Raw genomic sequence first — 16141 nt, 5'->3', positions numbered from 1 at the left:
TGGTGCAATGCATTGTGAATACCTTGCGACCGTGATTCCTCATATTTGAGTTTCTGATTTTTCCAGGATTGTTGATTGGGGGTTGGGGCGGTGGAAGGGGTGCAGATGTTAGATCTTCCGATTAGAAGTAAAGAAAAATCACCTCGTGCTGGCCTTCTGGATGAAATGTATTTTTTCTTTTAAAAACAAGAATATCTATTGTTCTCTGTAATTAACAAACTGTGAACAAAATCACAAGAACACACAGCTTTGAAGCATCCAATTTCTCAACGCAATTTCATCAGCAGATCATTAATGACTGAGAAAACCAGGCATTCTACAAATTTTCATTAAAGTAGGAATTTTACCCCTAGTGGCCAGGTGCAAAATAACATACAAAAAAAGTTGGGAGGCTGCCAGCCCCAAGAATGGAACAAAGTACAGGGGAAAAGAACAAAATAAATCATAAAAGTGGGTTGGGGGCAAAAAATGAAGAGAACATTTAAAGGACCAAATTCTGTAATCTATTGGAGTAAAGCTGTTGAAATAATTGAGAATAAGAATGTTTGTATTCTTGCACTGAATGAGCACTGTTATTAATGGCCCAGAAACTGAAAGGGATTTCTTCCTCTTATGTCCTTTCTTGGTCTTTGGTAACATTTATTGAAGTCTACCAGAAAGTTTTAGCTCTCTTTATCAGAAGGTAGCTGGGTATGCAATACAATAAAAGTGCTGACCTTTCAACAATACAACACTTTTAATTAAATATTCCAGGATGACCTTAGATTCAGAGAAATTACAGCCAAAGCATTCTATGTTCTATAATTCTCTGTCTGAAAAAAATTCTTCCAACTTCCTCCTTTGTTCTTCTAGTAACATTTCTCAGTTGACGCCTCTTTGTTACAGATTCACCAACAGTGGAAACAATCTTTCACTATTTACCCCTCATTTTAAAAACCTTCATTTGATCCTCCTCTTTGTTCCAATGAAAAATGCCAACCTTCAAACCTTTCTTTATGGCAATAATCTCTCATTCCTACTATCATTCTTCTGAATCTCCACGGTACCCTTTCCTTCACTCTAATAGCTATTTCTACATTGGGGTGGGGGTAGTTTTGAACAATCGCCCAAAACAGGCGCGAAGTGGGTAGGGTATCCGCTGCACCCGCCAAATGGCTGCAGCGAGGACCCTGACCAATTATCATACCATTGGTTAGCTGTTCGAGCATCACGCCGATTGGAGAGGCATGAAAATCCATTGGCTCCAGCGTGAAGCCCAGCCTGTGCAGTAAGGTGAAAGCGAAAGGAGGGGAGGCAATTCCTGGGAAGACTCGTGGAGGATCGAGCATCGGGTCAACTTTCGAGGGGTCAGAAGGAGCATTAATGTGATCCCTTTAGGCCACTCAACATCTCGTACCGCTGGGTGGAGCGTGCGTAGCGCATGCTCTGCCCAATGGTACACAAAATGGCGCTGGGGTCCTACAACCGGCGTCGGACCCCAATTTATATATTTTATTCAGGCCCCTGCCTGTTTTGGGTAGGAACGCTAGCTGCCTACTTCGAGCCCCCCCCGCCCCCCCACCCCCTGCAAATTGCATTGAGCTGACCTTCGGCAGTCAATGGCCGGGTGATATCCCCCTCCCCCCACAATTTTCAACTGCCAGCCACCCATTTATGTTGGAAAGCGAGGTGGGTGGCAGTTGATCATCACACCTGGGGTGTCCAAAACTGCATGCAATGCTCAAAACTGTGGTCTAAGCAATGTTTTAAACAAATTCAAGACCAATTCCTTGCTTTTGTATTCAATGCCCTTATGTATAAATTCCAGAATCCCATTTGTCTTTTTATGGCCTTTTCGATCCGCAGTCCCACCGTTAAAGATTTCGGCCCATCGTGCCTGTGTCGGCTCATTGAAAGAGCTGTCCTATTACGAAAGAGCAATCCAATTAAGATGTTAAGAGATGTACAGCTTTTAAGCAAGTAGAGACCGCGGAAAAGGTGGGTGACAGGAAAAGTACTAAAGGGAGCAATGAAGGTGAAGTCCCGTCGGAGAGAAGAGCAGAACTTCTTCAAAGTGAGAGGCTTGTTTGGCCAAGACTGTGGGGCAATGTTTTGTTTGAGATGTGTGAAGTCTGCTGTCACCCGTGGCAAGCTCTGGCACCGTGTTCGTCTTTCAGACTAACTCCGACTTAATGTTCACTGACTGTCCTGCCCTGCCCTGCCTCTACGTCTGGATCGTATGTCTTGGTATCACAGAGCAATACGGCGCAGTTAACCCGTCTCCTTTGAGTATATGAGCTCGAATCACCGATCAGACCTTGCTTCACTATTTGACTGTCGTCCGAGCCTAGTTATCAGTCCCTATCCTATTCGAGGGGATGAAGAAGTGACAATCGGGCACCTCACCATTAGTCTGCCTCAAAGGGACAGTACACAAGCGACTCAGCATCGACGAGCTGGGAACTGGTTTTGATGGGATGTTTGGTCACAAATTGCATGCATTGTGTGATGTAAAGAGGTTCTGTTCTCAAGACTGTTGCACATGACCTTCCAGCTTCACATAGAATTCTATGTAATTCTATGCATCTGCATCCTGAGATCCATTTATTATTACACTCTTGAAGAATCCCACGGTTAGCATTTTCTTCCTTTTACAGTTCTTTTCCCCCAAAATGTACTGCTTTATGTTTCTCTGCGTTGAACTTCATCTGCCATTTATCTGTTCACTCCATTAACTTAGCGACATTTTCCTAGTCTCTTGTATTCTTCCCCACAGTATGCAATGCCCCTTAATTTGGCATCATCAGTGACACAATAACAATGAGCTTTGGGTAAGTTCTCCTGAAATGGACAGAACTGTCTCTTCTCCCTACATAATAATTTCCAATACTTAAACATTAGTGGATATTGTTATCTATCAGGCTACAAACCAAGTAAGTGGCCTTTGTAGTGGGTAGTTTTGTACTGGTATATCAGCCAATTTGGTCTCATTTTGTGTTGTCAACAGTGACGGAAAGGGACTTAAGGGAGAAGCTTGCAATGACGCAGTATGTAGTTAATACATCTTCCTTTGAGGGAGATGCTAATGTGAGGGAGACTTGCTGCAGAATATGTGGAAAACAAGGAATGAAGAGAATGAATGACTTCACTTGGGAAGTGAGGACAACCTAAGAAAAGGGAAAGGGAAGTACTCTTGAGTCTCTGCCACTCTGTTCATATTAAATACTAACAAGCATAGTCAGGGTAAGGGTCTGCCCTCTTGTGTCTGCTTCACTTCTGTCTGCTTGATAGTGTTTGGCAGGCTGATGCTGAAAGCTGATAAATTTTCAAGTTGCAGTTATTGCTATTTAATGGTTTTCAGTTGCCCCCACCTCTACTTCAACCCTCACAAATGAACTCCCTGATATTTTGGTCAGAAGGTAGTTATGTTCACCTCACAGACATCTTTACCTATCTCATCACTAGCACTAACTGGGTGTGCAGCTGACTGATGTAGGAAGGGACACCTCCTCAATCATATTTCTTTTCGCTCTCGGGAGGCAAAAAAAACAAGATTGGTAAAGTCAGTCTCTAGGGAAAGCCGGAGCATTCCAGTTACATTACTTACTTTCAACACAGTGAAGCCCCATTACATAACATATCATAATATAATTTTTTAGATCGCTGATCTACCTTTATAATTATTTCATAATCTTTTTAAATCAAAATCACATCTGCTTAATTTCGTAAATTGTTATAGATTAGGGTACTTCAGACAAACCACAAACTAACCTAATTGTAACGTGCAAACACAACCAAACCATCTTGCATCAGGTCTATGATATAAACTGCCTCATTATTTCATTACAATTTAAACAAACCAAACTTGAATTAATCCTTCAATCTTTTCACACGTACTGGGCAAGATTTCTATAATCCTCTGTCCCACTTCTCCATTTAACTTTCTTTAATGGTTTTCAGTTGCCCCCACCTCTACTTCAACCCTCACAAATGGACTCCCCGATATTTTGTTCAGAAGGTAGTTATGTTCACCTCACAGACATCTTTACCTATCTCATCACTAGCACTACCTGGATGTGCAGCTGACTGATGTAGGAAGGGACACCCTCCCCAATCGGTCTTTTCTCATTTGCCCACTTCATTTCAAGACTTTTTAATGTCACATGTATTCCTTCAAGTCAAAGCTGATCATCATTAATTTAGATGACAAAATAGGAGTGCTTTTCTATTTGGCAGCTTTTATATACAGTACACGATTTGTTTGAAAAAAATTATACCGCAGCTTTGAACTCTACTTGTTTGGTTAAATTTATCCACTGTGAGCTGTAACAGATCTGTCAGAAGAATGGTCCATAAAGGAACAAAAGGTTGGTCAACTACTCCCCACTTACAAGCAATACCTGGCATCTGCCATCCACTGATTAATAGCAATAGCTTTCAAGGAATGCAAACTTAACAAAAATCAATTATTAGAAGCTGGGTGCCATTCTTCACTGTCAAAACAAATCCTACCTCCAAAAAAACATCTCATCAAGCCTTTCTGTGACACGTACCACAGTTTGATGATTGACCTGAATCACTTCATCCCCAGCGTGGATTTTCTTGCACCGATCCGCAGGAGACTTTATAAAAGGGAGGAAAGAAAGGGAGACCCAGTTGAAGAAAAATAAAAGCAGCATCAAGTAAAATATGCAACATTTACTCACTTCATTAAATAAGACAACAGAACTATTTCTCCTTCCCCTTTTTATTTTACACAAATGCATAACTGATGTTTGCCATAGCTAAAGAAATGTACAATGAATTTAACACTACAATAGATTTATTTTCCTAATGTTTCACTTGTGCTGTTGATTACATTTTAATCCAATTAATTACTATTCAATTTCTAAACGCAGCTTTAATTTGACAAAACAGAGGACAATGATCTTCTGGATTATTGCAAATCTATTTTCTAGGACAGGTGGTTTCAAATATTACTTGATCAGAATGTCTATTCAATTTAAGCTGTAACATTGCTCAACATTCCAGAAGGTCACTCAAATGGAACGTTTTGGATAGGATTCCTAACACACCAAACAACATCAGAACTTTTTATATTTGGGCAAGGCAATACTTGCGAGGATACACGTACTTTCAGAAATTTTACATCACCTTGTATGCTATGTTGTCTGTGGACTAAAAGCAGGTCCACGAAACTGATAAGAAATTTCTGCAAGTTGGATGACTCAGTGAAAAGTGCAAAAACTCCTTGCAGATAATCAATTTTACAGCATGATTTAAAAACATTTTTATTCAGGAATAAAAGTCAGTGCCCCAAAAATATTTTTTAGAAAATAAATATTGGTATGCTAATTTGCAAATCATTAAACAAGGGGTGTAAGGCCTGGGCTTTCTCTGACCATTCAAGATTGTGACTCACTATTAAGTTAATTGAGCTTCAACACATAGGTGCAGCTGAAACTTTAGGGAATACCCTCCATGCTATGAGCAGGTGGCATATGGCATGCAACATTCCATATCCGCACAGCCAAACTGAATAGTAAGTACCTTACTCTGGAACACATCAGGCATTAGTGAGTTTGGTGAAGGGGGAACTTTTGAAGAATCACCATAACAATGACAGAAGTGAATCATCGTTTTTTTTGAATGAGTGAGTGCGCTGTAATAACCGTTGGCAGACATATTACAGTGGAGTAGGAGAGGGTGCCCAGGGAGCACAGAAGGCACAGGAGGTACAACATGCTGTACGGCAACAAATTCAGTTACATTCGCACAAGGAGCAGCAGTGAATAACAAGACTTGCACTCACCAGTGAGTTGTTACACCTGGTCCACAAAGACCTGTAGGGACAGTCACCACTGCCCTCAACTTAATGTCACAAAGCCCTTCCAGGTACTAACAGAGTCAACTCAGAACTAAGCCACTTGGTTTGTTTTTTGGACATTTGATGCTTTTGTGGGTTTTCTGCATGTTAAAAGATGACTGCAAGGTGTAGTAAAAGTGAATTGATTGTAGTGTGCATATTAAATATGTTTTTCTTGCATTAGCCACTTTGTGTTGTGAATTTCTCCATGCTAATTATGCATGTGCCTTGGTTGAAGAGGCAGCATTGATGGGTGACTGCTTAACCAGCTGGGAAACTGCAGGGGGTCCAAAAGGCCCACTACCTGTATTTGGAACTAACCATGATGCACCTGCACGAGTGCCAGGATTCTCCTCTGCTGACTCTGCTTTGTGCTTATTCCCTCCTGAGATAACAACTGATGTAATGGCACAAAGCTGCAGCCCCTGTACTACTCCATGTATGCTACTGCCGGAGGGAATCTCATGAGATCCAACAATCCAAATGAGTGTAGAACAATGGGGTCAGATATCTTAGAATCCCTCCCTCTTGATGCCTATAGCCATTCTCCAAGCAAATTGAAGCTGCCTTGATTGTATCTTTGCACATCAGCAGCAAGGGCATTCATGAGATGCTCTTTCTGTAAAATTGCGATATCTACCGGTGCCATCACATGCTCAATGGTCAACTGTAATGCAGCCAACTGTTCCTCCATGATATTACTCATGCAGGTGACTGCAGTACATACCTGGGTGTTGGGACTCCCCCAGCCTACCCAGGCCACCTTCCAATACAGTGTACAAGGTAGCAAGTCCTCAGGTTGCTCCTAGTACTGGACCAGTTTCCGCTGGAAAGCATGTCAACTATTGTCTGTATTTCCATACAATTCAGCAGGGACACTCAGTAAGATGAACTTTCGCTCACCATCAGCTGGACCCTGGTCCAGCAACCCTTCCTCACCAGTGCTTGGCGACTTACCCAGTGATAACATTTAGATCCACTTCTCCTGCAGTGTGTGTATCTGTACTAGTGCCTGCTTCAAGTGAGGACACTGACCTCAGGGTCTGCTGGAGTGTGACTAGGTACTAGGTATGAGTAAAAACACACACCTATCCATTTGGGACTGTATTATATTACATGCACTATTATGTACTTGTGCATAATCACTGGGTGTGGGGCAGATATAAATCATAGACTATCCCAATAATATGGTAGAAACCACAAAGTTTGCACTCACCTCCAACTTCTGCAGACACCTTTCCCTGTAAGCTCTGCTTCCTGAACAGATCTACAATAGCTTGCTCATCAGTAATGAGCTGTCACGTATGGGGTTACACCAGCTGTTCTACACAGCCACCTCCCATTATATGCAAGTATAGCCTTTAAACATGAACAGCAAGGATTGAGATTGGGTGATTTTGCTCAGGGAAATTTCTCATGCAGTACATTCCCACTCCCATCAAACCATGTACCATGAGATTTTGATAGCTCTATAATATTTTCTCCTATTTCTTTACTTTCTACATGCTTGTTAACAGCTCTCTGTGTCGATAAGGCATTTTTGGCCGCTATTTTAACTTACTACCTTCCTTTACATAAATCATGCATGTTCAAAAGAGATCAAAAAAGATAGAAAGACATTTAAGATAGAAAGGGGGGAGATAATTGATAAACTAATCAAACTTAGAGAGGATAAAACCCCTGGTCCAGATGGATTGCATCCGTGCATATTAAAAGAAGTTAGGAAAGAGGTAGCAGAGGCACTATTACATATATATAAAAATTCATTAGAAAAGGGAATAGTGCCAGAGGACTGGCAGACAGCTAATGTGATTCCTATATTTAAAAAGGGAGACAGAACAAATCCAGGGAACTATAAACAAGTTAGCTTAATGTCAGTGGTTGGAAAGATAATGGAATCCTTATTCAAAGATAAAATAGAAAAACATTTAGAAACTGAAAATATAATAAAGAATAGTCAGCATGGATTTCAAAAGGGAAGGTCATGCTTGACCAGCCTTATTGAATTCTGTGAAGAAGTAACAGAAAGAGTAGACAAGATAATGCAGTAGATGGAATATATTTGGATTTTCAAAAGGCCTTCGATAAGGTACCGCATGGTAGACTCATGACTAAGGTCAGAGCATATAGAGTCAGGGGACAAGTAGCAGAATGGATAGCAAGCTGGCTACAAAACAGAAAACAGAGAGTAGGGGTTAAAGGTAGTTACTCACACTGGCAAAAGGAGGGAAGTGGTGTTCCACAAAGATTGGTGCTGGGACCACTGTTGTTCACCATTTACATAAACAATTTGGACTGTGGAATCCGAAGTACAATTTCAAAATTTGCGAACGACACCAAATTGGGGGGTATAGTTAATAATGAGGAGGACTGCGACAAAATATAGGAAGACATTAGAACTTGCAGAATGGGCGTGTAATTGGCAAATAAATTTCAATATAGGCAAGTGTGAGGTGGTGCATTTTGGTAGGAAGAATAAGGAGGCCACATACTCCTTGGAAAATAAGAGTCTGAATGGGGCAGTGGAGCACAGGGATCTAGGAGTACAGATACACAAATCACTAAAAATAGCGACACAGGTTAATAAGACCATAAAAAAAAGCAAACCAAGCACTGGAGTGCATTTCTAGAGGGATAGAATTGAAAAACAGAGAAGTTATGTTAAACTTGTATAGAACCTTGGTTCGACCACATCTGGGAGTACTGTGAACAGTTCTGGTCTCCATATTATAAAAAGGATATAGAGCCACTGGAGAAGGTGCAAAAAAGATTTACTAGGATGATACCAGAACTGGGTGGCTAGATCTATCAGGAAAGATTGAACAGGCTGGGGCTCTTTTCTCTGGAAAAGAGAAGGCTGAGGGGTGACCTGATAGAGGTCTTTAAGGTTATGAAAGGGTTTGATAGAGAAGTTGCTTCCACTTGCAGGGGAGACCAGAATTACAGGTCATAAATATAAGATATTCACTAATAAATCCAACAGGGAATTCAGGAGAAACTGCATTACCCAGAGAGTGATTAGAATGTGGAACTCGCTACCACAAAGAGTAGTTGAGGTGACTAGTGTAGATGCATTTAAGAGGAAGTTAGATAAACACATAAGGGAGAAAGGAATAGAAGGATATGCTGATAGGGGTAAATGAAGTAGGGAGAGAGGAGGCCCATGTGGAGCATAAACACCGGCATGGACCTGTTTGGCTGAATGGCCTGTTTCTGTGCTGTACATTCTATATAATTCAATGTTGTGCCCTTACTTTACAGTATTCATGCCGTACATTTGTGTTCTTCAAGTAAAGCGGAGAAGGTTAAGGGGAAACTTGATAGAAGTGTTCAAAATCATGAAGGATTTTGATAAGAGTAAATAAGGAGAAACTGTTTCCAGTGGCAGAAGTGTCAGTAACTAAAGGTCACAGATTTAAGATAATTGACAAAAGAACCAGAGGTGACATGGGGAAATATTTTTTTACGTAGGGAGTTGTAATGATCTGGAATGCACTGCTTGAAAGGGTGGTTGAAGCAGATTCAACAGCAACTTTCAAAAGGGAATTGGATAAATACTTGAGAAGGAAAAATTTGCAGGGCTACGGGGAAAGGGGAGGGGAGTAGGACTAATTGGATAGCTCTTTCAAAGAGCCAGCATAGGCACGATGGGCCAAATGGCCTCCTTCTGTGCTGTGTCATCCTATGATTCTTGTTTCTTGCTAAGTCTTGCACACTGCTGACACTTTGCTGACTCTTTCAGTCATCCTCTGCAATACTAGTCTGCCTCCTAGATATATTTTGATATTTTGGGGCCATCATCCCATACCAAAGTTGTGCTGACGTTTCTCTGTTACAGTAATCAAAAACATATTCAGGCCCTGGTATGAAAACTGAGCTTTTCTTGTCAATTCTTGAGCCATTCGCAACACATCCTTCACCTTTTCAGATGAATTAATGAACTTTAGCATTTATAATGGCTGAGTGGCTTGTTAGCTGCTTAAGATGCATCAAACACTCATTATAGAATCATAGAATTTTACAGCACAAAAGGAGGAGGTCTTTTGGCCCACTGTATCCACATCAGCACCTGTCACCCAGTCCCATTCCCCGTCTTTTCCCAAAATCATTTTAAATGTTTCATTTTCAAATTTTTATCCATTTCTTTTTAAAAGACATTATGGATTATATTGCATTTAAAACCCATTCTTGGAATGTGAGCAACATTGGCAAGGCCGCATTTATTGCCCATCCCTATTCACTGTCTTGTGGTGATAGTGCTCCCATGATAAGTGTTAGCCAGGGAATTCCAGGAAACTAACAACAATGAAAGAACGGCAATGCATGTCCAAGTCAGAATGATATGTGACTTGGAGGGGATGGTATTCCCACAACATTGCTACTCTTGTCCTTCTTGGTGATAGAGGTTGCAGGAGATGTGTTGTCGAAGTACCTTGCGGAGTTGCTGCAGTGCATCTTGTAGATAGTACGTACTGCAGCCAGTGCGCTGGTGATGGAGGGGGTGGATATTGAGTCCGATGGCAAGGGTGCTGATCAAGTTAACTGCTCTGTCCTTGATACTATCAAGCTTCTTAAGCACTATTGGGACTGCATCCATCCAGTTGAGTCGTGAACATTCCAACAGACTCTTGATCTCAGCCTTGTAGAGAGTAGAGAGACTTTGAGGGGTCAGGATGTGAGCTACTTATCGCAGACTACCCAGTCTCTATTGTGCTCTGCTCTTGTAGCCACGCTGTTGATATGGCTGTTCCAGTTCAGCTTGGTGATCCCAAGACAAAGAATGTGGGGGACCCAGTGATGGTGATGCTATTGACTGTCAGGAGGAGATGGCTGGGCTTTTTCTTGTTGTAAATAGTTGCCTGTCACAATGTAGTTGCAACCCTCCCACCACTGGGTGCAACCATGGTGTGAGTTGTCCAGCCGTATCCATCATTTATTTAAACAGATTTTTCTAGTTAGGTGAGTGCAGTTTATATTTTTATTGAATTTAATATATTATTGCCTTTATCCCTGTCTCTGCCTTTCTCTAGTTCTTCCTGGCTACAGTCCCCGCTCGTAACAAATTTCTCCGGCTCCTCCTGTGTTGTTCAGGCTCCTGCCTCTATCTCTTACTCCATTTCATATTCCCTGCAGATCCTTAGCGCCCTCAATTTGAAGTCGATATCTAGCTCCATTCCCCACCTCCTCCTCCTTTTTCTTCAGCCCTACGAGCCACAGCATTCCACTGTTCCTCCTTTGATGGTTCCAGCCATTTCAGCCCCCAGCCTTGTAGAAAGTAGAGAGGCTTTGAGGGGTTGTTGTCCCAGGAGGTCTACGCCAGCAGGGACAAGTCAGAAAAGCCTCAATTTCAAACCTACAGTGGGTCCCATTCCCCATCTCCTCCTACTTTTTCTTCAGCCCTACCCAGCCTTGACATGCCCTCTGGTTTTCCTTTGGCCATACTGGACATTTTAGCCATCTGTATGATTGCCACCTGGGAGAGAGGTCTGTGCCACAGAAGACAGGCCATGTTGGAGAGAGGAATACCGATTCTCAGAAGAAATCTGGCCACTACCAAAAGCACAAACAGAAACACAAAGAAATAGACAATAAAGACAGATGGGTCAAAAAATAGATAGATTCGCCTAAAGCATGAGGGGGAAAAACGTATGAGTACAACGTACCAGTCAGAGAAAAACAGATATAAAATAGCAGAGAAAGGCAATCAACACAAAAAAAAAGAAACACGTCAAGGAGACAGAGACATAGAACGATATCAGAGACACAGAAGGTAAACAGATTACAGGCACATAAATGCAAAAAGACACATAGGGGGCATACACAGACCAGACACAAAGGAGTTTATAGCCAAGTCGCCCCGACTCACCATAAGCAATGCCAATGACATCTAATAATATAATCAGAATTTGTAAATAATCACAAATGATTGACGTTAAAGTCAAAAGGAATACATTTTCGTCTCCACCATCTGAGTGGTAATCTCTCTGTTATAGAACTCGCCTGACATTCATCCCAAAATCAATTCCAGATTCATTGAAATCAATGGGATGAAAATCAGCCGGGCTCTATAATCAGGCGGGCAATCCACTCTGTCAGAATACCGTCCATACAGTGAAGATGAAAAATTACCCCACAGTGTCTGAAAAATCGTATCAGTCATTGCCCTAAGAAGATCTAAAAGTCTGTCCCATTGAATTCCATTACCACTAAACTCAGCCATAACAAAAACAGGGAATTTTATTCAATAAAAATAGAAAACTGATGAAGGCTGCACACCCAATAACATCATAACCTGTCTTTTCTCTTTACAGATGCTGACTGACCAGTTGTGTATTTTCAACATTTTCTGTTTCTGTTTCAGAATTCCATCATTTGAAGTGTTTCCTTTTTATTTTACTGAAATTTATTCAATTATCTGCTTCATGGACTGTGTTAAATTATACTACAGTCGCAATATTTTTTCCAAACTGACAGATACTAAACACTGATATATTGCATACACACATTTGTAAATTATATATAAGCATATTCTAGAGCAAATTCCACAAGGCTTTCCTTGCATGCTGCATTTTAAAGTGAAGCAATTAAGCTTTTCGGAGATGCACTGCCAACTGATGCAAGTTACAGTTCACCTCCAATTCCTATGCGAATTGGTCCCATGCCAAATTTCATGTGCAGTATTATGTAATGCCTCCCCCTCACCAGTATAGCGCAGCTCACCCAAATAAAACAGACGTGTGACTATTTGGGTGGCCTGCAATGTTGACATTTTCAGTGTTGATTGAAAAATTTGAATTTTGTTTTGGCTCATTGAATAGTTCCGCCTGCACTTTCACTGGTGCGTTATTTCCTGCTTTATATATTTTATATCCATGATTTTTAAAATCCTGAACATAAAGCTTTTTGTTTAACAAGCAATCCCTCTTTTATCTCTACCACCCAATTCATCTCTCGATCACAAGTTTTCTGGTCTCTCCTTATCTGATCGATACTAGTACAGTCAATTCCCCTCCAAATTTTCCTCTCTTACTTTTTCCAAGCTGCAAATAAATTATCCTACACTTCTTCCTTCTACATCTCTGTATAGTGAAATCAAAATTCATTGCAATCTTCTACTCTCTAGTTAAATCAAAATTGAACAGGTAGGGAATACGCCAATCAAAAGCAAGCAAAGCAGGTACATAAACTTCCAACGAAAACTGCTCAGGAAGTATTGAAACAATCAATGAGCAGTCAGCAAATCAATAAATTAGAAAAAAAATTAAATTTCTCCAAATAATTTTTGAAAATTTTTTTGGACACCATCTTGTTTTCTCCACTACACTGAAAAATTACCAATTTAATTAATGGTTTTGAAATATTAAAAGAATAAAAAAGAAATTAACAAAAAAAACTGATTAGCTATACAACAGCTTTTTCTGTGTTTGAAATACCTCTGATGTTTTCTGTCAATGGCCTGTGCCTTTCTGAGAAGCCTGAAGCTTAAGTTTATGAGGGTTCCATCACGGTCAGTTGAAGCGACTCAACAAGAAAGCAGGCTATAACTCCCAGAGTGTGTCTATGTTTACAACTTGCATAATTTTACTCATGATTGACAGCAAAACCGGCCATTCAGAGCATGTCAGGACTTTCTGTTTGCAAGTCCAGAATTTCTGTGCATTGATGGAAATTACTGAGGACTAAGCAACAAAAACCCCATGGAATCCATTTCTGGGTGCAACAAAAGCATCTGAATTTCGTATGTGTAAAACATCGAAACAAGGTAACGCATTAATTCTTCAACTCTTTCTGAGGTAACTTTTCTGGAAAAATGTTAATATGCTACATTCAAGGGGTTATTTAGCAACTATGATGTTGCATCGGTGACTAATGAAAATTGGCACTTTGAAATTGTGTCATGGCTTCATTTTTATTTATGTTTTGTAATGTATTCTAAATGATTACAACAGCTGCATTTCTTTTATTTAGATAGACGAGGCAGAGTGCTCATTTGATATCCCAGGTAAAGAGCTGCTTACCATATGAGATATGCGTAGATTTGAGCAGAACAAATTAATTTTATTTATCTATTATCTACCTTTGCAGCTTGGCTCAGTTAGTAGCATCCTCGCTTCTAAATGAGAAGATGATGGGTCCAAGTTCCCCTGCAGACCACAGCACATAGTCCAAGCTGATACTCCAGTGCAGTCCTGAGGGAGGTTCTGTATTGTTGGAGGTGCCATCTTTCAGATGAGACCTTAAACTAAGGCCTCGTTTGCACAGCCCGCACCATGCCTGAACCCCAGACCTAAGCTCTAGGCTCGCCAATCCTTCCCAGCAGCCTGCTGTCACCATCAGCTCCATCACACATGCCAACCTGAGAAACCCTCCTAGCCCTAATCTTAATGCACCAGTTTTTATCTCATCTGCAGCTGAGCTCAGCCAGCACATGCCCAAGTCAATCCTGGTAGAGGAAGTGGTGTGGGCTGTAACATAACACATGTAAATTTACATATTTCAGAAGAAAAAAAATCATTTAGCTATAAAATTAGCAATTTAATTTCAGAAATTCCTTCCAGAAGGTTCCCCTGCTCCTTTCTCCGCGGCTTGGAGTTTGAGTTTTCCTTCAATTCCACAGCCTGGCCCTGGCTGCTGGGAATTTCAGCCCCTGTTGATAAATTGTGTGCACGATAGGGAGAGATGCATCATGCAGTTGTAGTTTTCACCCTGATCTTGTGTAACGACAATAATCTGATCTTAAGTAAATAATGCAGACCTACTGCAGGAAGTACAGCAAAAAAACAATTCTAGTGTTAATAACGAAGAATAGATGTTTTGGGGACAGAAGAACAACAGTTCGTGGCATCTCAAACAAGTTTTGTAAAGAGGTAGGCAAATAGTATTCTAAATATTGTTTGTATCTGTGAGGAATTGTATCTTTCAGTATCAATGAAGTGTGTAATTTTTTACCTCTCATCAGTAACATAATATATTGCTTCAGTGAATTTGCTATATTAAAATGATGGGAAACCCACTGTTGCGTTTAGGCTGCAGGACATCAGATCCCAGACTACGTGTGAGCAATGTAATGAACTCTGCCCCACTCCAAAACTTGAACACACAAATCTAGGCTGACACTTAAGTGCATGACTGAAGGAGTACTACATTGGTGGAGCTGAGATGTTGAACTGAGACCCTATCTATCTATTCAGGTGGATATAAAAGATCCATTCAAAGAAGCAGAGGAGATCTCCTGGAGTCCTGGCTAGAAATTATCCCTCGAGAAACACTATCACAAACAGATTAATTGTTCACTCAACTCTTTGCTGTTTCTGGGACCTTGTTGTATGCAAATTGGATGCCATGTTTGCCTACGCAACAACAGTGACTACACTTCAAAAGTAATTCATTGGCTGTGAAGGGTTCTGCGATGTCCTGGGGATTTGAAAAGTGTTCTATAAATGCTAATGCTTTTTTTCCTTATTTGGGCATAACTGAGCTCAAAGTAGGGTCATTTGAGAGAGGTGCATACACTACTGCTTTCCTATCAACATTCTCTGGAGCAATATAGCACCTAGCTCATGTTTACTTGTGTCTGCACCGACTCTTCTAGGTTTTTTTGGATCATTTAAACTAAGCGCCGATTTTCAACTCTTGACACGATTTTTCCTGCTCATGTAATCATTATCGATTGTGTTCTTTTTTTCTCCAGCTACTTTATTTGAATGCTAATCTGGGAGACATGTCCACAGTGTAGCTTCTCAAGTGATTTACCGAATTAAGAAATCAATATTGTTGCTTTTTTGTAGTGGGCCTCTTCACGTTATGCCTCCCTCAACGTTCTTGCTGTCAGGTTTCCTGCATTGGTCTGTGAGTTCACTCACGCTGAACACATATGCCTTTGTTGAACTTCAGATTCTTTCCCCTGGCTTTTTCTAGTATTTGCCTAAGTTTGGTATCATGTTCCTGCTGATGCCAATGCCATCTACGCATAAACAATGAATGATTCAATGACTCACCTCAGGTGCACTGGGGGTTCTAAAATGAAGTATAGAGATAATAATACACTGAAGGTACAGAGGAACAAGCTTGCATTATTAAGGTGTATTTTCCAAAATCTATAATGGAATCTAATTTGGAAAACACTTGAGTACCAGTAAACTGTAACATCATTCCTTCTTGTGTGGTTCATTTATAGCATTCTCTCTGTCGAGACTTTTTGAAATTACAGGGATCAAGATACACACATCTGTCCATTTGGTTTATGCACAATCACTGGGGAGCTAACTCATTTATTGGACTCACTAATTATGTCAA

At 40.7% G+C, this 16141-nt stretch overlaps 1 protein-coding gene across 1 annotated transcript in view; it reads right to left on the bottom strand.

Moving 5' to 3' along the window:
• cnksr2a (connector enhancer of kinase suppressor of Ras 2a) overlaps nucleotides 1–16141 on the bottom strand; it is a 514839-nt gene that overhangs the window by 259670 nt on the left and 239028 nt on the right. The window contains exon 8 of the mRNA XM_067992723.1: nucleotides 4533–4601. Coding sequence (XP_067848824.1) covers nucleotides 4533–4601 — 69 coding nt within the window. The remainder of the gene's footprint in view (nucleotides 1–4532; nucleotides 4602–16141) is intronic.

This window comes from Heptranchias perlo, chromosome 11, assembly GCF_035084215.1.
Source record: "Heptranchias perlo isolate sHepPer1 chromosome 11, sHepPer1.hap1, whole genome shotgun sequence".
NCBI classification, from domain to species: Eukaryota; Metazoa; Chordata; class Chondrichthyes; order Hexanchiformes; family Hexanchidae; genus Heptranchias; species Heptranchias perlo.
This window is presented reverse-complemented; position numbering and strand designations above follow the sequence as displayed.